The sequence below is a fragment of the Hemitrygon akajei genome, chromosome 14 (assembly GCF_048418815.1).
Source record: "Hemitrygon akajei chromosome 14, sHemAka1.3, whole genome shotgun sequence".
In the NCBI taxonomy this organism is placed as follows: Eukaryota; Metazoa; Chordata; class Chondrichthyes; order Myliobatiformes; family Dasyatidae; genus Hemitrygon; species Hemitrygon akajei.
This window is the reverse complement of record NC_133137.1, coordinates 34,707,967-34,735,936: the sequence shown is the minus strand read 5'-3', so window position 1 is coordinate 34,735,936 and position 27,970 is coordinate 34,707,967. Positions and strand designations below refer to the sequence as shown.

Genomic DNA, 27,970 nt, shown 5'->3' with positions numbered 1-27,970 from the left:
GGATAGGTTAGGTGAGTGGACAAATTCATGGCAGATGCAATTTAATGTGGATAAATGTGAGGTTATCTACTTTGGTGGCAAGAACAGGAAAACAGATTATTATCTGAATGGTGGCCGATTAGGAAAAGGGGAGATGCAACGAGACCTGGGTGTCATTGTACACCAGTCATTGAAGGTGGGCATGCAGGTACAGCAGGCGGTGAAAAAGGCAAATGGTATGTTGGCATTCATAGCAAAAGGATTTGAGTACAGGAGCAGGGAGGCTCTACTGCAGTTGTACAAGGTCTTGGTGAGACCGCACCTAGAATATTGTGTGCAGTTTTGGTCCCCTCATCTGAGGAAAGACATTCTTGCCATAGAGGGTTCACCAGATTGATTCCTGGGATGGCAGGACTTTCATATGAAGAAAGACTGGATCGACTAGGCTTATGCTCACTGGAATTTAGAAGATTGAGGGGGGATCTTATTGAAAAGTATAAAATTCTAAAGGGATTGGACAGGCTGGATACAGGAAGATTGTTTACGATGTTGGGGAAGTCCAGAACGAGGGGTCACAGTTTAAGGATAAAGGGGAAGCTTTTTAGGACTGAGGTGAGGAAAAACTTCTTCACACAGAGAGTGGTGAATCTGTGGAATTCTCTGCCACAGGAAGCAGTTGAGGCCAGTTCATTGGCTATATTTAAGAGGGAGTTAGATATGGCCCTTGTGGCTAAAGGGATCAGGGGGTATGGAGAGAAAGCAGGTACAGGGTTCTGAGTTGGATGATCAGCCATGATCATACTGAATGGTGATGCAGGCTGAAAGGGCCAAATGGCCTACTCCTGCACCTATTTTCTATGTTTCTATGTTTCTATTATTTTGTACCAGATTGCTTCTTGGTGCGGTACATTCCATGTCCTGAGAACCTCTTACCCATGACTGCTCAAAATTGGAAAGAAGGATGGTATTCTTCAATTATAACCCATTTTTTGTGTGCAAGTATGTCTTCTGAAATTCTCTCTTTAGAAATCATACTACAATGTGTGTTCTGGTTCTATTGAAACTTTTTAAAATAAAGGCTAGTTAACTTGTGTACATTTATCATGGTAGGATTTATTTCTATTTTTGCACTACTTATTTAACTATAAGTAGATACTACAGCTGAGATACTTAACGAATACTATGCTTCAGTATTCACTGTGGAAAAGGATCTTGATGATCATAGGGATGATTTAGAGGATTGAAAAGCTTGAGTATATAGACATTAAGAAAGAGGATGTGTTGGAGCTTTTGGAAAGCATCAAGTTGGATAAGTCTCCGGGACCAGATGAGATGTACCCCAGGCTACTGTGGGAGGCAAGGGAGGAGATTGCTGAGCCTCTGACAATGATCTTTGCATCATCAATGGGGATTGGAGAGTTGCAGATGTTGTTCCCTTATTCAAGAAAGGGAGTAGAGATAGCCCTGGAAATTATAGACCAGTGAGTCTTAATTCAGTGGTAGGTAAGTTGATGGAAAAGATCCTGAGAGGCAGGATTTATGAACATTTGGAGAGACATAATATGATTAGGAATAGTCAGCAAGGCTTTGTCAAAGGCAGGTCGTGCTTTACGAGCCTGATTGAACTTTTTTGAGGATGTAACTAAACATTGATGAAGGCAGACCAGTAGATGTAGTGTATATGGATTTCAGCAAGGCATTTGATGAGGTGCAAGGCTTATTGAGAAAGTAAGGAGGCATGGCAACCAAGCATTTTGAATCCAGAATTGGCTTGCTCACAGAAGGCAAAGAGTAGTTGTAGACGGATCATATTCTGCATGGAGGTCAGTGACCAGCAGTGTGCCTCAGGGATCTGTTCTGGGACCCCTTCTCTTTGTGATTTTTATAAATGACCTGGATGAGGAAGTGGAGGGATGGGTTAGTAAATTTGCTGATGACACAAAGATTGGGGGTGTTGTGGATAGTGTGGAGGGCTGTCAGAGGTTACAGCAAGACATTGATAGGATGCATAACTGGGCTAAGAAGTGGCAGATGGAGTTCAACCGAGATAAGTGTGAGATGGTTCATTTTGGTAGGTCAATTATGATGGCAGAATATGGTATTAATAATAAGACTCTCGGCAGTGTGGAGGGTCAGAGCGATCTTGGTGTCCGAGTCCATAGGACACTCAAAGCTGCTGCACAGGTCGACTCTGTGGTTAAGAAGGCATCTGGTGCATTGGCCTTCATCAACCATAGGATTGAGTTTAGGAGCCGAGAGGTAATGTTGCAGGTCTATAGGACCCTGGTCAGACCCCACTTGGAGTATTGTCCTCAGTTCTGGTCACCTCACTACAGGGAGGATGTGGAAGCCATAGAAAGGGTGCAGAGGAGATTTACCTGGATTGGGGAGCATGCCTTATGAAAACAGGTTGAATGAACTTGGCCTTTTCTCCTTGGAGCGGGGAAGGATGAGAGGTGACCTGATAGAGGTGTATAAGATGATGAGAGGCATTGATCATGTGGGTAGTCAGAGGCTGGTTTTCCCAAGGCTGAAATGGCTAACATGAGAGGGCATAGTTAAAGCAGAGAAGAGATGTTAGGAGTAAGTTTTTTCATGCAGAGTGGTGAGTGTGTGGAATGGGCTGCCAGCAACGGTGGTGAGGTGGATATGATAGGGTTTTTTTAAGATACTCCTGGATAGATACATGGAGCTCAGAAAAATAGAGGGCTATGGGTAACCCTAGGTAATTTCTAAAGTAAGTACTGTACATGTTCAGCACAGCAACGTGGGCCGAAGGGCTTCTATTGTGCTGAGTTTTCTATGTTTCTATATATATTTCATGTAATTCCATTTTTGTTCTTTTCTGTTATTATGTATTACATTGTACTGCTGCCGCCCAGTTAACAAATTTCACGCCATATGTCGGTGGTATTGAACCCGATTCTGATCTGACACAAACATAACATTTTCTGATTTTATTTATCAACGCTGCTCGAAATCTGGATAGTTGAGGGCTTGAACACAGTTCATGTTGACATGATAAAAGAAATTCAGAATCAGGTAATAACTCAGATCGCCTGCTTTCGATTGTTTTTTTACCCACAACCATCGGAGTCGACCGGCGACTGGACGCATGCGCGGACATGGAGGGCGCGCGAAGAGGAGGCCGGCCGAGCCGCCGCGCCTGCGCAGTGGGCTTGGTGGTTGCAGTTACTTTTAAAGTGTGTGTGTGTGTGTGTGTGTGGGTGGGTGATGCGGTGGCGGGATCGACGGGGGACCGGGCTGCACCGACCAAGTACCGGAAGGATTTGTTACAAAAGCGTCGTCGTTTAAAAAAAATAAAGCCCCGTGTCGACACGTGCATCCGCTGCGCGGTGAATGTGGCCGGGAGATCGGCGGACGTAGAGGGAGAGAGCCTGAGCCTGGGCCGGGAGAGGCCGGGTGCTGCGTTATCAGACAGGGCCGGACCGGGCAAGGCTTGGGGGGGAGCCGAGGCAAGACGCCATGGCTGCATCCAACTACAGCTGCCTCAACCGTGCTCAACTGACCTTTGAATACCTGCACACCAACTCGTGAGTACCAGGGTCGGGCGAAAGGGGAGCCGCTCCACCGGGCCAGGCTTTGCATCTTTATTTTAACGACATGGCATCGTTATTTTCATTTTAGATTGCATGTTTCCTCAAATCCACCACTCAACCTAGTTCCATTCTTCATAGATCGCGTGTCGCCGATCATCAATTATGATTCCATATTGATGTGCAAGTTGGTCTGCATTTTAAATGTATTCTGTGGAAATCGTAACTTCTGGGTCTCCTAGAGGGCTTTTAAAACAAAGGCTGGTTAATTTAAATGTATTTCCCAAGGTAGAACTTGTTACGCAGGGTTCTCCAAAGGTTAACTTAAAAATATATTGCTTATTAGTTTTTGACTGCAGGGATCACTAATTCGGAGCACTGGTCGTCTTGTGTTGAATGTCCATTTAATTGCCTGTTGTGTATGTGGGGGTATTTTATAAAAGTGATGGAAAAGAAAAAAAATACGTGATTCCATTTAACGTTGGTGATGTGAAGGGTGTCTAATCGGACTTTTATCTTTTATTCCCAGCCATTTACCTGGTTAGTTTAATTTATTGAAATGCCCTATTTGTTTGTGTTATAAAAACACAAATATTGTCAGTACTCCGCAGGTAAAACGCCCACAATCAAAGGAGTTAACATTTCCGACTGAAATTGCTTGTCTTTGATTTGAAATTTTTTTTATCAGCACCCGTAGTTTGTTGGTTTTCCATTCCTGTTCCTTTATGTATATAATTTATAATTTTATCCTTATTTTGTGAAGTGATAGCAGGTTATCTTGGTGATTTTAATAGCAAGAATAATTGGATTGTGTTCTTATTTTTAAGATTTTAAAAAAATTAAATATAGGAAAGCCTTTCCAGTCCAGGAAAGTGATAGTTCCAACTTTGCATCAATTCAGTTGCCATGGTAGCATAGCAGCTATGTTCCTGATGAAGTATTCATCCAGATGAAGAATCTTAACCCAAAATGTCTACTGTTGAATTTCTTACATAGATTTTGGCAGAGCTGTTTTATTTCTCCAGAATCTCAAGTTGCTTCAGATTCCTGCATCTGTGATCTCTTGTATCTCCATGGTGGTTATATTACTGAACTAGCATCTAGAAGACTTGATATATGATCCTGGGACATGTGTTCTGATTGGTTCGTTTGCCGGTCTATCATGGCATAATCAAATAAGTCAAGGAGGGGTTGGTGGGGAGCAGCAGTGACCATGAAACTGGTAGAGTATTCTCCACTAACTGCTTTTGGAGGAGCAAATCTTTACCGATCAGATCCATACACAACTCCAGTCTCACCAATACTTTTGATATTTTATTGCTTAGTAGCCAAATTGCAATAATGAGGTTTTAGTCAACAATTGGAAATTTATTAATTTTCACCCTTTTTAATCTGCTTGATTGATGCTTTTCATGAAATGGAACATCCTGTCTCCCATGTCTTTTCTGCATTCTGCAAGTCTTATTTATCAAACTTACCCACTCTTGCACTGCAGCCATAGATCTAAGCTTGCCTTCTTTACTCTTTACTTGCTAACCCATTGCAGTATAATTTGTGATGATGTCACATCTATCCATCTCACCACTATCTCTTTGAACCACTTAATTCTCTCAAATTTATAACATTTTATTTGACACTAAGTAAAATGATGAGCAGAAATTTCCTATAGAGGATTGAAAGACATTTTGTTCTCTAGCTTGAAGTTTGTGCCCAGGGATTCATATCTGCTGAAGGGGAGTCAGACCAATCTTTTGGCTGTTTAGTCAGGAGTGAGTTTTTACCCACAACTGTGTCATCAAGGTTGCCTTATTCAACCCCCAGAGACACTCATTGGATACTATACAGTGCCTTGAAAAAGTATTCAGCCCCCACAACTATTTTTGTGTTTTACTGTTTCATTTTCTAAATTGAAAATATATTGAAGTAGGATTTTTGAGCTAATCTACAAATATTGTGCATCATGTCAAATCGAAAGTTCCAAAACCTGTCAACAATTTACTAAATAATTAAAAACCACAATTGTGAGGTTGAGAAAGTATGCATTCCCTTTATAATTATGATGTTAGCTTCTCTCAGGTGCAATATTGTATATTACCAACTCACCAAATTTGTTGATGTAGAAAATTGGAGGATTGTCTGCTTTCAATGAATTCATAAAGAACACCTCTCACTGTAAGGTAGATTTTCAACATAGTAATCCAAATGAAGACAAAAGGGCATTCAAGACAAGTCAGGGAAATTATAATAGACGAGCACAAGTCTGGGGCAGGTTACAAGACTATCTGAAAGGCACTGGACATACTTCAGAGCTCAGTAAAGTTCATCGGGGGGGGGGGGGGATATGAAAAAAGAAACAGCCACACTATCTAGGCCACCAGAGAAGAATGGCACTTGTAAGAGAGGCTACTATGATGCCAGCAGTCACTCTTGAATGCGCTGCAGAACTCAGTGGCTGCAACTAGAGATGAAGTTCATGGCTTCACAATCTAAAGCTTTGCACAAAAAGGGAAGAGTGGCAAGGAAGAAGCCCTGGCTTAAAAAAAACATATCCTTGACTGTAAATACTTTGCAAAGTGTCACTTGGAAGATGCTGTAAATATGTGGAAGAAGGTCTTGTCGGATGAGACTAAAGTGGAATTTTGGCATCAACACTAAGTGGAACATGTGGTGTAATCTAATACTGTGCATCAGCCAGGTAACAACATCCCTACTGCAAAGTATGGTGGAAGTAGACTCATGCTGTGGGGATGCTTTCAGCAGCAGGTACTGCAAATCTGCTCAGAATTGATGAGAAGATGAATACTACCAAATACAGAGATCCTGGATTAAAAACCTGTTAGCCTCTGCCAGGAAGCTTAAAGTGGGGAGGAAGTTTGTCTTTCAGCAGGACAACGACCAAAAGCACACTGCCAGAGCAATCATGGAGTGGTTTCAGATGAGGAGAATTGATGTTCTTGAGTGGACTAGACAGAGTCCTGAGCTTAACCTTATTGAACTGCCTCTCACTATATATTTTTTTGTTTTCTGTAAACTCTAGTGACGTGTGTGTGTGTGTGTGTGTGAAAATCCCAGGTGATCTGTTTCTGAGATACTCAAGCCACCTGTCTGCACGAGTAAGCCCTTCCAACCCTTTATTCCATGCCACCCCAACAAATACGATTAAGCCTAACCTAATCACAGGACTATTTACAATGACCGTTTAACTGTGGGATACTGGAGCACCCAGAGAAAATCCACACATTCAACGGGAAGGACACCCAGAGGCTTCTTACTGAACAGAGCTGGAGTTGATCTCCAAATGCTAGAATGCCCCAAACTGCAACAGCATCACATTAGCTGCTTTGCTACTGCAGAGCACCCCTTTACTCCCCATTCTGATGTTTGGTCTGATCAACAACTGAACCTCTTGACCATGCCTGCAAGCTTCTGTGCACTGAGTTGCTGCCACGTGATTAGCTTATTGTATGTTTGCATTAACGAAAGGAGTAACTAACCCTTTTTACCGGAAGTCTCTTGAGATGCAGCTTGTTAGCCCCTCACTAACAGCCACTGGACTCAGCAGTTAGAAAACCACCTTTCTCATACTCCGTACGTCCCACCAAAACTGGGAAGTTGAGATGTCTCCACCACCCAAACTCCAATCTCTGCGAATACTGTGTAAGTATTGCCCCATGCAATTAATTGTTGGCAAGAGTTAACAGAGCATACACTGCATGCAATTATAGAGAAAGTATATGTACAAATTTCACCTTTAGCAAAGAGTTAGTAGGAAAAAACCAAGAACAAAAATAAAAGGGCCTATTACAGTTCAAATGTGCAGATAAGTTGGAGCTGATCTTGAAGTTGTCTTTAACTTGTGTGCTGGACCCACAGTCTGTGTGAAAGTACATACTATCTTCTGAACATCGCTTGACATCCATCACCAACGGGCTCCCCATGGGAGTATTGGTCCTTCTATCTGTGCAACCCAGATGGTATCCACACAATTCTTCCCTCCTGTCTTCTCTCAGCTCCTGCCAGAAAGACCTCGATCCACACCAGTGTCTGTCAGAAAAACCTCTCTGCCCAGCATTGTCTAGAACCTTCTCTCAGTTCCACCATCTTGATTGGCTGACATAACATTCCTAAGCTGAACATCTCAACCCCTCATCTCTAACTGAAACCCAAGCAATCAGCAGAACATGTTTCTACAGTAAGCTATTGAATGAAATACTCTACAGCATTAGCAGTAAAATCTTAACCAGGGTGTTACACTCTTTTCTCTCTCTCTCCCCCCCTCCCCCCCCAAATAGTCATGTCCTCATGACTTTGGAATTTATGAACTCATCCTTTTTTAAATGAAACTCATCCAGTTTTCAAAGGAATATCGTGAGGTTGGGACCTCCAATCCACTTGTAAATGCTAAGATGTATCTCACTATGGGGTAGAAGCAAAGCTGTGTTCCCCCAGTGCATCATAGGCTAGCCTATCTGGGGGTTTCCTGACAGATTTCCTTATCCCATCTTCAGCTCCTCCAGCTTCAACCACCCCTTGTGACTCTTCCCCTCTACTTAGAGGGTGCTTCCCCTGTCTTCCAGTGACTCAGGCCCCCCTGCTCCATGATTGAACTTGGCTTTCTTCAGTTTAAGCAGGTTGCTGCCGACCATCTTCAACCCCTGCTGGTGTTAACTGGTGAGAGCTCTCTCAGAAAGTGTTGTCTTATGTCACTAATAGTGTGGCAAGTACTCTTGGAGTAACCAGCATCAGACTTGTTAGTAGAAAAGGCATCTTCATGTCCTGACATCTCAGTTAAACTCCTTTTGCCTTCCTTGGACATTCTGGCAAATTTTATGGTTCCTGTCACTAACTACTCCTCCAGGATGTAACATGACAGGTTTAGACTGGGTATACCAAACATTTCCTCGTTCCTGCTCATCCTGCTTAGGAGGAACTTGCAGCTTCTCAAAAGCAGTTCTGAAAACAGGGTGAATGGCCAATGTTTACATTTCTTGCCTTGCATGCTCCCACAATCTCTCTCACAACGGCAGTATTTGTTCCCACGAGAATGAAAGCTCCACCCTTTTCAACCAGGTCTGGGCAGACTAACGCTGTCAATAGACAGCTTCCGAAAACTCCAGTTTCAACTACAAGTAGCCATCGTATGGGTACCCATTAGTACCAAGCTGCTGAGTCTCAGGGGCACGCTATGGCATCAATGCATCAAATACCAGTTGTAAAATAATCTATTAAGCAAAGTAACACCTTCAATCCGTATGGATACATCAGAGAATGATCCCACTAAACCTTCAGGAATAGTGTTTTGCACCTTAGCATTTTCCTTGAGACATTGATAGGAATTAATCCTCTCCGAAGCATCAGCAAGTTCCTTTACTGTGTCCCTCCGTAGGCTTACCTCTTTTCTGATTAACTGCTGAGTTACTTTCAAAGATTTTCCTGCCCTTTGCACTCCTGCTTGAAATCCCAATCTTCTCCACAGCTGTAACAGAAAATACTGGTCGCTTCTCTAGTCAAGGGACCCTGCTCAGTAGCAGCTCTCCTCTTGCTACATCCCACCAGCGCGTCCGGCTTCCTATTGCCTTGTCATGTTTGGTAGCAGCACCAACATATATCATCTGAAATACCACAGCTCTCAGATCTTTCACAACATCCTACAAAAATCCCTGCTTGTTGGTATCGGGGGTCACCTCAGAAACAAGCTACTACCAAGTACTGTGTTCTGCTGATGGAGAGCACATCTTAAATACGTAAAGCATTCATGTCATGTGACAGCACACCCTTCACAACTTTCTCCATCCTCAAACAATATATTTCAGAGTGAATGCCCCCTTTGTGACCCAAACACTGCAGCAGCTTCTCTACCCTGAAAATATAGGTAGACAACTTCTCTCCCTCCTCCTAAAATGACTCACTTTTACTATATTTCAAGGAACTAATTCCGTCATCCATACGCCAGCTGATTTGCGACATAGTGTACTGTTACTGTACATTCTTAGAAATGTAGTGTTTGTATTAAAATACGGGGTTTATGTCCATAATATATAAATGGGCAAAAGCATTGACATTTTGGAATTGTTTGGTAAATGTGAAAGATGTCATTTGCTGGAAACAGTGTTGATGTGAGAGGAATAAGGGGTCCCATGGGCTAAAATTATTCTCTTTAAGTGCTTGCAAGTGTAATTAAAAATTGGTGCCAGTCAATCTAAGCCAGATTTTGTTATTATGCAAAATGTTCCAGTTATTCTCCTAAGAGAATGGATTATTCAAAATTGTTTAATGAGCATGTGTTACATCATTCTTGAATATCTGTCTTTGACATTTCCACCTGTTTGAGAACTGTACCTTATAGTGGAAGTATCTGAAGCATAGGAACCCAAATAAACAGTACTAGAGCAGAATATATAGAGTTGATCTGAGCAAAGTTCCATTTATTGGACCTCTTTTGAGTTTCATGTATGCTCATTTGGAAATACCTATATGAACAGAACCTAGTCTCCAGTTGTGAGTGCCCTCCACTTGTATTGATCTGTATATGTATTTATCTGACTTCTGAGAGAAGAAATTTTTATTCACCTGAGCTTTAAATAACTGGTCCCTTACTTTGTAACAATCCCCCAAAGGGTCATTTATGTTTGAATAAAGTCATTCTTCTAAGCTCCAAAGAAAATAGTAGTTTATTACAAAGGGCTTACAGGGTAAGACTAGGGAGGACCTGTTATGTTTTACAGGGTATTGGTGAAATAGTCACCTAGAATACCTTGCGGAGTTTTGGTCCTTTTACCTAAAAAGAATCTTGTAGCATTGGAGACAGTCAAAAGGAGATTCCATAAGATGTAGGAGCAAAATTAGGCCATTCACCCTATCACATTATCCTCCACAATTTGATCATAGCTGATTTATTTTTCCTTCCAACCCTATTCTCATGTCTTATTACTCGAACCTTTCATGCCCTTACTAATCAAAAACCTATCGACCTCTGCCTTAAGTATACCCAGTGACTTGACCTTCATAACCAACTGTGCCATTCACCAGATTAATTTGTGAAATGGGAGGGTTAACTTTTCCAGAAAGGCTGACAATTTGGGTCTTTATTCCTTGACTTAAAAGAACATGGCTTTAACCCACTCCCTCATTTTCTGCAGGAATTGCTCCCTCCACTATTCCCTTGTTCATTCTACCCTCCCAGCACTTATCTGTGCAAACGACCTAAGTTCTACACCTGCCCATGCATGTCCTCCCTCAACTCCATTCAGAGACCCAGAACAGTCCCTCCTGGTTATGCAACACTTCACCTGCGAATTTGCTACGGTCGTTTATTATGTCCAGTGCTCCCAATGCAGCCTCTTGTACATTGGTGAGACCCATCGAAAATCGGGAAACCACTTCATCGAGCACCTGTGCTCCATTTGCCAAAAGTGGAACTTCCTGGTGATCAAACATTTGAATTTCCATTCCCATTCCTAGTTGGTCCATGGCCTCCTCTTGTGCCAGGAGGTGGAGGAGCAACACCTTATCTTCTATCTGGGTAGTTGCCTGAATATCGATTTCTCCTGGTTTAAAAAAAAATCTCTCTCTTCTCCCCCCACCACCCATTCTCCTCCCCTCTTCTTTTATTCTCCACTCTGGCCTTTTACCTCTTCTCATCTTCCTATTACTTCACTTGCTGGGTCCCTTCCTCCTTCCCTTTGTCCTATGGTTCACTCCCCTCTCCTATTAAATTCCTTCCCCTCCAGCCCTTTACTTTTCCCACCCACCTGGCTTCACCTGTCACTTTCCAGCTGTCCTCCTTCCCCTCCCTCCCACCTTTTTATTCTGGCGTTTGCTCCCCTTCCTTCTCAATCTTGCTCAGCCTGAAATGTCAAATTATTCATTTCCATAGATGGTGCTTGACCTGCTGAGTTCCTCCAGTATTAAGTGTGTGTTGCTCTGGGTTTTTAGCATCTACAGAATCTCTTGTGTTTATGAATTGTCATTGTTTCTGGTCTGCCATAAGAAATTGCATTATTTTAATATTCTATTAAAGGACTGCATTACAAATTGACCAAACTGGAGCAAAAAGCATGCTGCTGAGGAGTGCCGTGTCAGTGGAAGTAAAGGAATAGTTGACATTTTGTGTTGAGACTATGTTAAGACTACATCTCCATGTCAACCAGCCTGGGTAGGCTGTTCTGTGAAAAATATAAATTAATCAGTTAGTTTACCAGTATAATCTTATACCGTTATAACCTTACAATCTTTATTTTATTAGAGACCACAAGTTATCAGGAAACTGGTGTCCATGTAGGATTTGAATGTGTTATGAGTTCCTGTTACAGTGCCTTTTAAGTTTGTTGTGATCCTTTTTCACCATTCCAACCAACTCCTTGCGACAGCCTTTCTTAGTTACATGTACCAATCTGATTACAGGTTTCCCCCCGCAATCCGAAGGTAGAGCGTTCCTGTGAAACCATTTGTAAACCCAAATGTCATAAAGTGAAGAAGCAATTACCATTAATTTATATGGGAAAGATTTTTGAGCGTTCCCAGACCCAAAAAAATAACCTACCAAATCAAATAACACATAAAACCTAAAATAACACTAATATATAGTAAAAGCAGAAATGATATGATAAATATACACCCTATATAGAATAGAATATTGTAGGTACGGTGTAGTTTCACTTATCAATATCGGGAAGACAGTGAGCCAAAATTGATTTGGAGAAAAAAATTCGGCACATTGCGCCAACAACTGCCCGCACAAGGCTTCACGGTCATGGTAGTCTTTTTCAGGGTAAACACATGTATAAAGCGGGCGTCTTTTTTTCGTAAAAATGAAAATCCTCCTTGGTTAGCGAAAACAGGTACGAATGTAGGTCTTTCGTAACAGTGAGTTGTCGTAAAGTGAACGTTCGAAAAATGGGGGACACCTGTATAGCCATAGAATCTATATGCAGTTGGTACTCTTACCATGTTGTGCCATGTTGCTTGGAATCTTTTAAGTGCCCCACTTGAGTTCTTTAACCTTTTGTTTGTGACCCTGTATAAAAGTAAAATAATTGCTGAAAGTCAATATAGACAGTAATGTAATCCACAGCAACTTACACACAATGTGTACTCAGATAAAACTTTGTGGAGCAAAGTAGCTCCATGGCACTGTGTGGATTATATTTTTGTTAATTTAAAATATCAAAGACAAATGATCATTTTTGGGTCTGGGTGTTACTGGCAAAGTCAACATTGTCACAGAGTTATAGAGCAATATGGCATGGATACAAGCCCTTCAGCCTAATGAGTCCACGGTGTTCACAGAAGTCACAATTTCTTGAGTCCAGCAGATGGGTGTAAGTCCTGAGGCTCTTGTACCTTCTACCTGATGGCAGCAGCAAGAAAAGTCATTTTGGTCATTTCTATAAGGTTGCCCTTCATCTTGCACTCCAAGGAACTAAGTTTAGTGTTGAGCTTGGCCAATTTCTCCCTTTCACTCAGTCCGTGTAGTCATGGCAACATCTTTCATATAAAAGGGTGAGCAAAACCGAACAGACACTCCCAAGTGCAGCCTGAATAACAACAGAATAAAAATGAAAGCCAGTGTACTAAACTTTTTAATTATCCTGTCTACCTGTGATACTGCTTTCAACAAGCTCTACATTTGACTCCTAAGTCCCTCTTTACCCATTACATCTGTAGTGCCTTACCATTCATAGTATAAGTGGTTTGAGGAGCTGCACTATCTATATTCCAATCCGTGTCATTCTTCAGGCCCATGCCCCTGACTGATGAAGGTGACACTGATTGTCACCTATGATCACCTACATGCTCATTAACACCTCCTAATTTTGTGTCATCTACAAACTTACTGATCTTGGAAAAAGTAGTGGTAGCCGCTGTCTTGAGAATTTGTGGCAAGATGCAACAATCCACCATATAGACCCAGCACTGACAAAAGATCATTATGTATTTCTATCTTAGGACAAAATTTTCCTTTTGAGAGAGGGTGTTCTTGCAGTTGATACACGCAGACACATAGTTCACTGTTTCTAGGTGGTAAAATTCATACATTTGGGAGTTGACATTGAACGAGCCATATCAATTGGAGATCAAGTTATAGCATGGACATGTTGCTGATGATGGAGAGCAGTCTGGTGTTAACAAACAAAGCTACTGTGCTTGTGTGAGAGTTACACCTAATCTAACCAAGCATTCCTACACATACTTGACCTGTGCATTTTCAGTAGAGTTGAGGGGAGCTTTGTGTGACTCTCATGACATCTGAGCCATCAGACCACCTGGTCCACTTAAATAAGAGATAACCCTTGATTTTGGTGGTGGGAGACAAATCCGTTGAATGTCATGAGGAGATCGACTGTTCTATCCATCTTCCATCTTTCCTCATTTAAGTTCAGCAACAGAACATTCTTTTCCTTTTTACCTATAAATGCTTATTCATTTTGTCCCAATGAATCTGTAGTGCTCATTTTAACCATTTCCAATGGCAGTGAGTTCCACATTCTTCCTATTCTGAATTCCCAGTTGGATTTTTTTGTGGTAATTATCCTGTTGCAATTGCTATTATTTATAGTGTTTGTAAAAGTATTCAATACCACTTAGTCTCCACTTTAATCTGACCCCAGGACCTTTTCCCACATCTTTACTGTATCTTTGCTAAGTTTTTACAGGCAAGGATATGTTTTTTCTGGTACTAGGGTATTTGTGTCCTGGATGATTGTGTCCCACTCATTAGCATCCCCTGACTTGTGCCTCTGTTTTTTTTAGTCCTGGTCATTTGCATCCCACAGTAATGAACCCCAGTGTTATATATACTAAGCCTCTTATCTCAGCTCAAAAAGCAACCGTCTAATCATTTAGGGTATTGTAAGCAAATGAGGGGTGCCTCGTTTGTGACTGAGCTACTACTTATAAACACACCCCCACGTTTCCTATTACAATTTGGCTTTAAATTTATTTTTTTTCCAGAAACTAAGCTATGTTACGTTCTTGAAATCAAGCAAAGGTGGAAACATACTTGTTGATGACAGAAATTGTATCTATCACTATAAGAAAAATGCTGCGGGCATGAAAACTTACTGGAGATGTGTGGTACGATTCTGCAAAGCAAGAGTTCATACTGAGAGCGATGTAATAACAAAGTGAATTAATAAGCATAACCATGGTTCTTTTGGAAAGACATTCTTCCAGAATGTCATTTTTGCCATAGAGGGAGTACAAAGAAGGTTCACCAGATTGATTCCTGGGATGGCAGGACTTTCATATGAAGAAAGGCTGGATTGACTAGGCTTATACTCACTGGAATTTAGAAGATTGAGGGGGGATCTTATTGAAACGTTTAAAATTCTAAAGAGATTGGACAGGCTAGATGTAGGAAGATTGTTTCCGATGTTGGGGAAATCCAGAACAACGGGTCACAGTTTAAGGATAAAGGGGAAGCCTTTTAGGATCGAGATGAGGAAAAACTTCTTCACACAGAGAGTGGGGAATCTGTGGAATTCTCTGCCACAGGAAGCAGTTGAGGCCGGTTCATTGGCTATATTTAAGAGGAAGTTAGATATGGCCCTTGTGGCTAAAGGGATCAGGGGGTATGGAGATAAAGCAGGTACAGGGTTCTGAGTTGGATGATCAGCCATGATCATACTGAATGGCGGTGCAGGCTCAAAGGGCCAAATGGCCTACTCCTGCACCTATTTTCTATGTTTCTATGCTGCTGCAATTAGAGCAAAAGAATCGATTTTAGAGTTGAAAGAAACTGCAATATCCTCAGAAGAACCAACAAGACATCACATTGGAACAACTTTGTCAAAACATGAATTTTCAATGGCAGAAATTCCCTCTGTCTCAGCAATGAGGAGAAATGTTCGTTGTTGGAGACAGAAAGCACAAAATGCTCCATCTGTACCAAACCTAAGATGTAATTACGAAATACCAGAAGAGTATGGTATTCTCCCACTGGACAGAGGTTTCTTGCAGTTGATACGGGCATAAATGATGAAAATAGAATGCTCATCTTTGCTTCTGAAGAGGTTTTGGATGACTTGACACGATTTCAGAATTGGGCAGCAGGTGACACTCTTTAAAATTTGCCCACAAATCTTATCAACTGTACTGCATCCATGTCCAGGATGGTATATTCAATATTCCCGGTGTTTTTGCTCTTCTACCCAATAAGATTAAAGAAACGTATGACAGCCTATTCACTCTTTTGTTGCAGACTCGCCCTCAACTTAATCCCAAATTAGTGCGACAGATTTTGAACTAGGAGCAAGAAAGAGTATAGCAGAAACATATCCTAATGCAACAATAAGCTTGTGTATTTTCCATTTGTCAAAATCCATATGCGACCTCGATTTAAGACAATGGTATAACAAAGTTCAAAAATTCAAGTATAACGAAGATCAAGAATTCAATTTAAAAATTAGATATCTTTCTGGCATTAGCTTTCCTTCCAGTAAATGATGTGGTAGCAGGCTTTTTGGATCTGAGTGAAGATCACGACTTACCTCCTGAATTCATCGCATACTTTAAAGTTACATACATTGGCCAAGCAAGCAGTAGAAGTGGGCACAGGATTGCAGCAACCTTTCCATTGCATCTTGGAATGTTCATGATCGATCAATGAACGACTTGCCTAGATCTAACAATAGTTCAGAGGGGTGGCATAATGCTATCCAAAATTAAATTACTTGTCAACATCCTTCTGTTTGGAAATTAATTGATGCATTGAAGAAAGAGGAATCTATGGCCACAAAGAAGAAAATTGACTACCAAAGAAGGATTATTGTCCAACCAAGAAATAAGAATATCAATAAGCGCCTTCAATCGTTCATTGCACATTACAATCCTGAGGACAAATTAAGTTTCTTATGAAGGGTTGCCCACAACGTCTAATATGAAATATACATATATTGGGACACAAATGTCCGGGATGCAAATGTTCAGGGAAGCCAATGACTGGGACAACAGTTGTTCAGGATGCACTTGTCCTGACTCTTGTTTTTTCTTAGTGGTACTAGTTGTGTACATCTAATACTGCACATCAGCCAGGTGATACCATCCCCACTGCAAAATATGGTGGAGGTAGCATTGTACTATGCTGCTTAGTAGCAGGGTCTGGAAATCTGGTCAGGATTGATGGGAAGATGAATGCTGCTAAATACAGAGATCCTGGATATATATATATAAAACCTGATGGCCTCTGCCAGGAAGCTTAAACTAGGAAGGAAGTTTGTCTTTCAGCAGGACAACGACTGAAAGCACACTGCCAGAGCAACCGTGGACTGGTTTCAAATGAAGAAAATGTATGTCTTTGAGTGGCCCAGTCAGAGTTCTGACCTTAACCTGATTGTAAAGATTGCTGCTCACCAACTAACTTGACACAGCTTGAAAAATTTTGCAAAGAGGAAGGGACAAATCTTGCTCTATTACATTGTGAAAAGCTAATAGAGACTTATCAAAAAGAGACAACTGGCTGTAATATCTGTGAGAGGTGGTTCAAATAAGTATTGACTAAATGGGGATGAACACTTTTGAACTGCTGACATTTCAGTTTTTGAATTTTTAGTTTGTTATGCTTTAGTACTTCTCCTGTTTTCTGGCTCTACTGTGGGGGGAAAAATAGATAGATAGATACTTTATTCATCCCCATGGGGAAATTCAACTTTTTTTCCAATGTCCCATACACTTGTTGTAGCAAAACTAATAACATACAATACTTAACTCAGTAAAAAATATGATATGCATCTAAATCACTATCTCAAAAAGCATTAATAATAGCTTTTAAAAAGTTCTTAAGTCCTGGCGGTTGAATTGTAAAGCCTAATGGCATTGGGGAGTATTGACCTCTTCATCCTGTCTGAGGAGCATTGCATCGATAGTAACCTGTCGCTGAAACTGCTTCTCTGTCTCTGGATGGTGCTATGTAGAGGATGTTCAGAGTTTTCCATGATTGACCGTAGCCTACTCAGCGCCCTTCGCTCAGCTACCGATGTTAAACTCTCCAGTACTTTGCCCACGACAGAGCCCGCCTTCCTTACCAGCTTTTGATTCACAAGTAAGAGTTCTCAGATAAATTAATCAAATCACTGGTTGTAATACTAATTTATGTGAACAAAGGGTTGGGGGCTGAATACTCTTGAGGCACTGTATGCTCTTCCCTGCATATGAGAACGTTGTAACTGCATTCACCCTGTCAATACCCCTTCATAATTTCAAATAACTTGGAGCAATATCTGCAGAGAGATCATCTTTAAAGAAGAGAAACTCAGTTTGTACATTTTTTCCTGATACGTAGACCTTTGCATTCTGATGTTGGCCAGAACTGTATGCCGTATTCTGCATGTTCTATATTGGTGGTAGAGGACTTTTTTTTATCGGGAATACTGTTGCCTTTCTGTGCATTGATAACCATTTCATATCCATTATGATGCTGTCGCAGATGTTGGATAGTTTACAGATAACAGACCATACATTGCATAAAATTTTAAAGTATATTTACAAATTTCAGCTTTATAGAACAGTTAGTTGGAAAAATAAAGAAAACAAAAGGGCCCGTTATAGTTAGTCCAGTCAAATGCCCAGCTGGATTGGAGGAGGATACGAGCGGGGATGACGGCAGTGCAGTGATGGCTGAAGTTTCTGAGAATAGTTCACAAAGTGCAGGATAGACATGTCCCACAGAGGAAGAAGTTCTCAAATGACAGGGGTAGGCAACCATGACTGACAAAGGAAGTTAAGGACTGCATAAAAGCTAAGGAAAGGGCATACAAGGTGGCAAAAGTGAGTGGGAAGTTGAATGATTAGTAAGCTTTTAAAATCCAACAAAAGGCAACTAAAAAAGGTATAAGAAGGGGAAAGATTAAATATGGGAGCAAACTAGCCAAAAATATAAAGGACAATACCAACCGTTTTATCAGTTACATAAAGAGTGAAAGGGAGGTGTGGTTAATATTGGACCACTGGAAAATTATGCTGGTGAGGTAGTAATGGGGGACAAAGAAATGACAGATGAACTTATGGGTACTTTGGATCTGTCTTCACTGGAACACACTAGCGGTGTGCCCAGAGATCCATGAGTGTCGGGAGCAGGAGTGAGTGCCATTGCTATTAGAAAGGAAAAAGTGCTAGGGAAACTCAAAGGTCTTAAAGGTGAATAAGTCACTTGGACCAGATGGACTACATCCCAGAGTCCTCAGAGGGGTTGCTAAAGAGATACCTGACGCATTGGTCATGATGTTTTAAGAACCGCTTGATTCTGGCATGGTCCTAGAGGACTAGATGATTGCAAATGTCACTCCACTCTGTTAAGAAGAGAGGAAGGCAAAAGAGGAAATTATAAGCCAATTGTCCTAACCTCAGTGGTTGGGAAAGTGTTGGAGTCTATAAATTAAGAATGAGGTTTCAAGGTACTTGGAGACTAATGATAAAATAAGTTGAAGTCAGCATGGTTCCTGTAAAGGGAAGTCTTGCCTGACATCTGTTGGAGTTCTTTGAGGAAGTAACAATCAGGGTGGAGAACAAAGAGGCAATGATGTCATTTACTTACATTTTCAGAAGTTGCTTGATAAGGTGCCACACATGAGGTTACTTAACAAGATAAAATCCTGTGGCATTACAGGAAAGATACTGGCATGGATAGTGGAGTGGTGACAGGCAGGAGGCAGCGAGTGGAGATAAAGGGGACCTTTTCTGGTTGGCTGCCAGTGACTAGTGGTGTTCCTTGGGTCAGTATTGGGACTGCTGTCTTTCACATTGTCAATGATTTTAGATTTTGGAATTGATGGCTTTGTGGCAAAGTGGGCGGATGATACGAAGATGGGTGGAGGAGTAGGTAGTTCTGAGAAAGCAATGTGATTGCAGCACAACAGATAAATTGGAAGAATGGACAAAATAGTGGTGGATGGAATACAGCGTTGGGAAATGTATGGTAATGTATTTTGATAAAAGAAACAGTAGTCCACTCTATTATCTAAATGTGGAGAAGGTTCAAACATCAGAGGTGCAAAGGGACTTAGTAGTCCTTGTGCAGCACTCCCAGAAGGTTAACTTTTGCAGGTTGAGTCTGTGGTAAAGAAAGCAAATGCAGTGTTGGTATTTATTTCAAGGGGAATAAAATATAAAAGCAAGGAGATAACGCTGTGCCTTTATAAGGCACTGGTCAAGCCACACTTGGAGTATTGTCTACAGTTTTGGGCCCCGTATCTGAGATAGGATATGCTGTCATTGGAGTGAGTCCAGAGGAGGTTCACAAGGATGATTCCAGGAACGAAAGGGTTAACGTATGAGGAGCATTTGACAGTTTTGGGCCTGTACTCACTGGAATATAGAATAATGCGGAGTGGGGGGCGGAGCGCAGGGAGAGATCTCATTAAAACCTACCGAATGTTGAAAGGGCTACTAGGATGGATGTGGAGAGGATGTTTCCTATGGTGGGGGTATCCAGAACTAGAGGGCACAGCCTCAAAATTGAGGGGCGACCCTTTAGAGCAGAGCTAAGGAGGAATGTTTTTAGCCAGAGAGTAGTATATCTGTGGAATGCTCTGCAATAGACTGTGGTGGAGGCCAAGTCCATACATATATTTAAGGTGGAAGTTGGTCATTTCCTGATCGGTCAGGGCATCAAAGAATATGGTGAGAAGGCAAGGGTATGGGGTTGAGTGGGATCCGGGATCAGCCATGATGGAATGGCAGAGCAGACTCGCTGGGCTGAATGGCCTAATTCTGCTCCCATGCCTTATATGGGTTCTGCACTAAGCCCCCGAGTCGTAAGGGCACTAAGCGGCATCAGTGTGAAATCTGTTAAATACTGGTTGTAAAAAAAAATATCTGTAAAGCAAAGTAACTTGAGAACCTTTGTCAAGTATGGTTCTAGCAGAACCACCTTTCAATCCGTATGAATAAGTCTGAGCTTGGTCTGACTAAACCTTCAGGAGTAGTGTTTTGTACTTTACAATTTCCCTTGATACACTCATTGGAACGTATCCTCTCTGAGGCACCAGGCCATTCCTTTACTTGGTCTCTCCATTGTTTTGCCTTTTCTTCTCTGTTCGGTTAACCACTGACTTTTCGAAGATTTTCCTGTTCCTCAGTCTTTTTGAAATGACTATCTTGTCCACAGTTGTAACGAAAAAAACCTGTTGCCTCTAGTCAAGACACCCTTTTCAGCAGCAGTCCACTGTGCTGTAAGTACTATGGGGGGTCGGGTTTCCCAACGGGTGTATCATATTTAACTGAATCGTTAGCAGGCGTCCATTGCATCAGCTCAGCAAGACGGTTTTATGACCTATTCCACAAAAACTCTATCTCCGTGGCATCAAGGGCCACTTCAGAGGCTATCACTGAAAACACTACTCATCAGCTTTTGGAAATGTCCCACTTCTCAATCATGTTTTCGTCCTCTCTAACTTCTCTGAGTAACTTGGTAAAAGATGGAGGAAGGTGCATCTTGAGGGTCATTTGAATATGCAGAACAATCACATCATGTGACAGTGTACCCTTCACAACTTGCTCCATCCTCAAGCAATTTCTCTCAGACAGTTGAATGCCCCCTTTGTGAAACAAACAATGCAGCGTTTTCTCCAACCTGCCAACGTAGGCAGACAGCTTCTCCCCTTTCTCCTGGAATGTGTGCTTAATTACTTTGTCAGATCAGCTGCACTTTCAGCATTGCCAAAAGCATATTCCAGAGCTTGCAGTTAATTAGCTGGTGTGACCAATGGATTTTCTGCCTTTAGGAACTTCTCTATATCAGCTGCCAGACCCTTAAAGCTCTCTACCTGTCTCTGTTTTTTCATGTTATCTGAGCACTGCTATTCATCCGGTAACTGAGATGTCTGCTTAGCCCAAGCCTCCTATTCTTCTTCCCCATCGGGTGTGGGCTTGACTCCAGAGAACACTCCCAGCCTACAATAACCTTGGCTCTCTGCAGAGACACTTCTGCATTTTTTAACCAGTGATGTAATAGCCAAAACCAATTCAGAATTTCAATTAACTGCCGAAGGACCCATTAGACCTTTCACATCAGACAACTCTTCCCTCCCTTCGCAGAAATGAGAACAACTTGTCTTTAAAGTCTTTGCCCTCAGCTACATTCCCCTTCTCTAAAAATAAGGACAGCCCTTGGCCCTGCCTCTTCAGGGTCTTCCAACCTGTAAGGTAGCACTGCTAGTTACTGCTACTCTAGACTAACATGATATCCTTACCAGCTGATTGGTCAAAATGCCATTCAAACAGTGTAAGTTTTTCCACATCTTTTACAGAAATTAGCTCTCTGAAAACCTGTTCAGTGGGAATTCAGAGATCCACCCTGCTAACCCTTTCAATCCTAGATCATCTTCATGAACCTTCTCTGAATGCACTCCAATGCCAGCACACCTTTTTTTAGATGAACCCAAAGCTGTTCACAATACTCAAGGTGAGGCGTTACCAATGCCTTATATATTCCCAGCATCACATCCCTACTCTTGTATTCAAGACCTCTTGAAATGAATGCTAACGTTGTATTTGTCTTCCTCACTCTGCAAGTTAACTTTTAAGGTGTTGTGCACAAGGACTCCCAGGTCCCTTTGCATCTCAGATTTTTGGATTTTCTCCCCATTTAGAAAATAGTCTGCACATTTATTTCTTCTACCCTAGTGTATGACCGTGCAGTTTCCCACATTGTATTTCATTTGCCACTTTCTTGTCCATTCTCCTAATATGACTTAAGTCTTTCTGCAGCCTACATGTTTCTTCAAAATTACCTGCTCCTCCATCAATCTTCCTTACCATCTGCAAATTTGGCAACAAAGCCATCATCTAAATCATCAACAGTATAAGAAGCGGTCCCAGTGCCGACACCTGCGGAATAGCAGTGGTATTCCACTGGCAGCCAACTAGAAAAGTATCTTTTTATTTCCACTCGCTGCCTCCAACCAATGTGCCACTGTTCTAGCCATGCCGGTGACTTCCCTGTAATCCCATGGGCTCTCTTAAGGAAACCATGTTGACTTTGTCCTATCTTGACCTGTGTCACCAAGTATTCCTTAACAATTAGTAAACACTAAGTACACTACAGATGCTGTGGTCAAATCAACACGTACAAAAGCTGGAGGAACTCAGCAGATCGGGCAGCATCCAGATCTCATTTCAACGGACAAACACGAAGAAATCTGCAGATGCTGGAAATTCAAACAACACACACAAAATGCTGGTGGAACACAGCAGGCCAGGCAGCATCTATAAGGAGAAGCACTGTCAACATTTCAGGCTGAGACCCTTCATCAGGACTAACTGTGTTACGGATTCAAACAACAATAAATATATGAGTTAGGCAGGGGTTTATATAACAAATAACACGTTTATTAAACACTGAAAACAAACCCCCCAAAAGTAAACAAATCACTAACGTAACCGGAAATCAGCTGCTGTGCGGCAGTTTAAACAGTTCTTAAAGCGATGTTGCTTAAACAGTTCTTCAAAGTAGTATTGCAAAAGTTCAAAATGCTCACAGTCCATTTAAGGGAGAGACTTTTTAAGACGATTTAAATTCTCTTTCACGTCGTGTTGTTTCGGTTCCCAAAATCGAACTTTTCCCATGAAGAATTTACGTAACAAAACGGCTTAAAGGCACTGACCTTTCCTTTACAGAACTGTTCCCAATCCTTTCTGCTATTTCACAGGGATTAACACGAGAACAGTCAACGAATTCCTTCCAAATAAGGATCAAACAAGGTCGAACCTGTTTCACCGTCGAAATCGATTCTCCTCGATCTTTTAACTCCCGAACACCGATCTTCACTCTCCACTGATTCTCAACTAACAGTATTATATTTGCTGACCATGAAACTTTAGGCATTAGATAAAACTTTATCTTTCAACTAAACTGCGTCATAACATTAAATCACGCAGTGGCATGAAGTCAACATGGCAAATCCAGCCACGAACTGCCCCTCCTCACAGGGAGGGGTCCTCCTTTTATACACTGTAAACAAAAAAACCTGTCGCATGACCTCTACTGGCGGGAAAATGACATCACTCCACCATCACAAGACCATTACCTCAAGTCCAGTATAGCTTCAACTCCAGTCACGTCTCACGGGTACGTAACAACTGAAAGGAAAGATAGTAAGAGATTTGAAAGTAGTGGGGGGAGGGGGAAATGCGAAATGATAGGAGAAGACTGGAGGGGGTGGGATGAAGCTAAGAGCTGGAAAGGTGATTGGCGAAAGTGATACAGAGCTGGAGCTCCTGCCCCACTGAACTCATTTCTGCATACCTTGACACTGTCTTATCCCCCCTTGTTCAATCTCTTCCCACCTATGTTCGTGACACCTCTCACGCTTTGAATTTTTTCAATGATTTTAAGTTCCCTGGCCACCACCGCCTTATTTTCACCATGAACATCCAGTCCCTATATACCTCCATCCCCCACCAGGATGGTCTCAAAGCTCTTCGCTTCTTTTTGGATTCCAGACCTAACCAATTCCAGACCTAACCAATTCCTCTCTACCACCACTCTCCTCCGTCTAGCGGAATTAGTCTTTACTCTCAATAATTTCTCCTTTGGCTCCTCCCACTTCCTCCAAACCAAGGATGTAGCCATGGGCACCCGTATGGGTCCCAGTTATGCCTGCCTTTTTGTTGGCTTTGTGGAACAGTCCATGTTCCAAGTCTATACGGGTATCCGTCCCCCTCTTTTCCTTCGCTACTTCGATGACTGCATTGGCACTGCCTCCTGCACACATGCTGAGCTTGTTGACTTCATTGACTTTGCCTCCAACTTTCACCTGTTGTGGTTTTTCGTGCCTTACAAATGACCAAGAGACGCAGAAGATTCTTCAAGAAGGGTTAGACTTTAATTTGCAAATCAAAGCTGAGACAGCATTGAGCTAGTCGCTGATTGCCCCCCCCCCCCGATCCCCGGACACTGCAGCTTTTATAGCAATCTCTAGTTGCATACTGCACGTACATCATGTCCCTTTTGTTCCTATCAATTGGCTTAATCATGTTCTAATCTACATCTCTTAGCTACCTTTCTTTAACACACCATTGTCTTCTACATTCCTAAGATTTCATTCTACTAAATTGAGTACATGCATAGCAAATAACTGACTTCATTGTTAAAGTTTATACTTTTATACTCCAATACACCCTGCCCTCAAATTTACCTGGTCCATTTCTGACATCTCCCCTTTCTTGATCTTTCTGTCTCCATCTCTGGAGACGGCTTATCTACTGATATCTACTATAAGCCTACAGACTCTCACGGCTACCTGGACTATTCCTCTTCCCACCCTGTTTCTTGCAAAAATGCTATCCCCTTCTCACAATTCCTCCGTCTCTGCCGTATCTGCTCTCAGGATGAGGCTTTTCATTCCAGGACGAAGGAGATGTCTTCCTTTTTTAAACAAAGGGGCTTCCCTTCTTCCACCATCAACTCTGCTCTCAAATGCATCTCTCCCATTTTCCGCACATCTGCCCTCACCCCATCCGCCCGTCACCCCACTCGGGATAGGGTTCCCCTTGTCCTCACCTACCACCCCACCAGCCTCCAGCTCCAACATATAATTCTCCGTAACTTCCGCCACCTCCAATGGGATCCCACTACCAAGCGCATCTTTCCCTCTCCCCTCTTTCTGCTTTCCACAGGGATCGCTCCCTACGCGACTCCCTTGTCCACTCGTTTCCCCCCCCGTCCCTTCCCACCGATCTCCCTCCTGGCACTTATCCTTGTAAGCAGAACAAGTGCTACACCTGCCCTTACACTTCCTCCCTCACCACCATTCAGGGTCCCAGACAGTCCTTCCAGGTGAGGCGACACTTCACCTGTGAGTCGGCTGGTGTGGTATACTGCATCCGGTGCTCCCAGTGTGGCCTTTTATATATTGGTGAGACCCGACGCAGACTGGGAGACCGTTTCGCTGAACACCTACGCTCGGTCCGCCAAAGAAAGCAGGATCTCCCAGTGGCCACACATTTTAATTCCACGTCCCATTCCCATTCTTATATGTCTATCCATGGCCTCCTCTACTGTCAAAATGAATCCAAACTCAGGTTGGAGGCTACCCAGCCAGTATATAAGGTGTTGTTCCTCCAACCTGATGGCATGAACATTGACTTCTCTAACTTCCGATAATGCCCCTCCTCCCCTTCTTACCCCATCCCTGACATATTTAGTTGTTTGTTTCTTTCTCTCTCTCTCTGCCCATCACTCTGGCTGTTCTCCATCTCCCTCTGGTGCTTCCCCTCCCCCCCCCCACCTTCTTTCTCCCCAAGGCCTCCCGTCCCATGATCCTTTCCCTTCTCCAGCTCTGTATCACTTTCGCCAATCACCTTTCCAGCTCTTAGCTTCATCCCACCCCCTCCGGTCTTCTCCTATCATTTTGCATTTCCCCCTCCCCCCACTACTTTCAAATCTCTTACTATCTTTCCTTTCAGTTAGTCCTGACGAAGGGTCTCAGCCCGAAACGTCGACAATGCTTCTCCTGATAGATGCTGCCTGGCCTGCTGTGTTCCACCAGCTTTTGTACGTGTTGATTCTTTAACAATTGTCCCCAACATCTTTCCAACCACTGAGGTCAGACTAACTTTCCTTTCTGCTGCCTTCCTCCTTTCTTAAAGAGTGGAGTAATATTTGCATCTAGGGTCAATATGATTTGGGGTTCAGACAAACTAGAATGTCATGATATTCCAATTAAAGAAACCTCGAATCGAGCAGATGCTCTGTAAATATTGCTCGTACACAATTGTTAGTTGGCACAAAATAACAGACTGTACACTGCATAAAATTTTAAAATACGTTTAGAAATTTCAGTTAGTAGGAAAAAAAGAAAAAAGAAAATGTCCCATTACAGTTAACCCAGTTCAAATGTGCACATAAAGTTTGAGTCTGTTTCACTTGCGTGCTGAACCCGTGGTCTGTGTGAAGGCACACTCCACGTTCCCAACTTTGCTCGAAATCCATCTTCAACCAACGGGATCTCTTTTGGGAGTATTGGCCCTTTTTCCTTGGAGCCATTCATCTGCACAAAGCACTTCATGCAACAGGGACGTTCCTTCCTATGGCATTCTCAATCATCTACCCTCGTCTCCTCTCCACAGCTCCTGCCAAAAAGTTCCACAAACCACAGTGCCCATCATAAATTATTCTCTGTCCTGCTTTCCCAAACTTTTTCCCAATTCCATCATCCTGATTGGCTGACACAACATTCCTAAGCTGGACATCACAGCCCCTCATCTTTTCGCCGAAACCAGAATGTTTTAAAAGCAGAACACATTGCTTTTAAAGAGCTGCTAAAATGAAATGCATGCAGCATAGCAGTAAAAAGCCTAACCAGGGCATTATACCATCTTAATATTATACAAAGAAATTATAAATGACTCCATTTGCCATTTTCAAAGAGAGACTGCTAATCAGATGAGAACTGCATGGCCTGTGGCATGAAATGTGTGTTTACTTATTTTGCATTAAAATAGAAATAGAATTCACCATTTGTGCTTATTTACATAATAGCAGAATACATTGACTTTTACACATGGCTTAGTCTGGGCTGGGTTACCACTTAATGGAAAATTGATCATAAATGTCAAAACAGACATGATAGACTATAATGCTGGAAATCTGAATCAACACATACAAAATGCTGGAGGAATGCTATAGGTCAGATAGCATCTGTGGAGTCAATATTTTGAGCTGACACCCTTCAAAGTGGAAAGAAAAGGGCAGAAAACAGAATCAAAGGGGGGAGAGCATGAGCTGGCAAGTGACAGAGGAATTGAGTGAGGGGTAGGCAGGAAACTGGGGGAGAATAGGAGATAAGTGGGAGAGACAAAGGGCTGAAGGAGGAGACCGTGGACTAAAGGGAAGGAGGTAGGGAACCAGAGGGTGATAGGTGAGTCATGACGATAGGGGAGTAGAAATAGAAGAGGGTTACAAGGCCACGGGGATGAAGGAAAATGGGAATATGGGGGATCAGAGGGGAGTGGTTATCAGAAGTTATAGAAATCGATGCTGATGCCTTCAGGCTGGAGTCTACCGAGAAGGAATACGAAGTGTTGCTCCTGCCATCTGTGGCTGGCTTCATCATGGCAGTAGAGGAAGCCGTGAACAACATGGTCGGTGTGGGAATGGGAAGTGGAATTAAACTTGTTCGCCACTGCGAGATCCTCACTAATGTGATGGGTGGAGTGAAGGGTCTTGATGAAGCAATCCCTCAGTTTGCGTCGGGTCTCACTGATGTAGTGGAGGCTGCACCAGATACAATAAATGACACTGGTGGATTTGCATGTGAAGTGCTGCCTCACTTGGAAGGCCTATTTAGGGTTCTGAATAGTGGTGAGGGAGGTGTTGTAGGGGTAGGTGTAGCTTTTAGCACAGTTTCAGGAATAAATGCCTGGGCTTGGTGGGAAGGAACGAGTGGGCAAGGGCATCAGGGAGAGGGCTATTCCTGCGGAAAGTGAAAAGGAAG

The 27,970-nt window shown here is 42.4% G+C and overlaps 1 protein-coding gene across 2 annotated transcripts in view; it reads left to right on the top strand.

The window, feature by feature from the left end:
* Window positions 1-3,167: 3,167 nt before the first annotated feature.
* The window catches only part of morc2 (MORC family CW-type zinc finger 2), a 108,489-nt gene continuing 83,686 nt past the window's right edge, over window positions 3,168-27,970 (top strand). For both annotated transcript variants that reach the window (XM_073065796.1, XM_073065795.1), the window contains exon 1: window positions 3,168-3,533. In XM_073065796.1, the coding sequence (XP_072921897.1) occupies window positions 3,466-3,533 (68 nt within the window). In that variant the 5' untranslated portion in view covers window positions 3,168-3,465. The remainder of the gene's footprint in view (window positions 3,534-27,970) is intronic.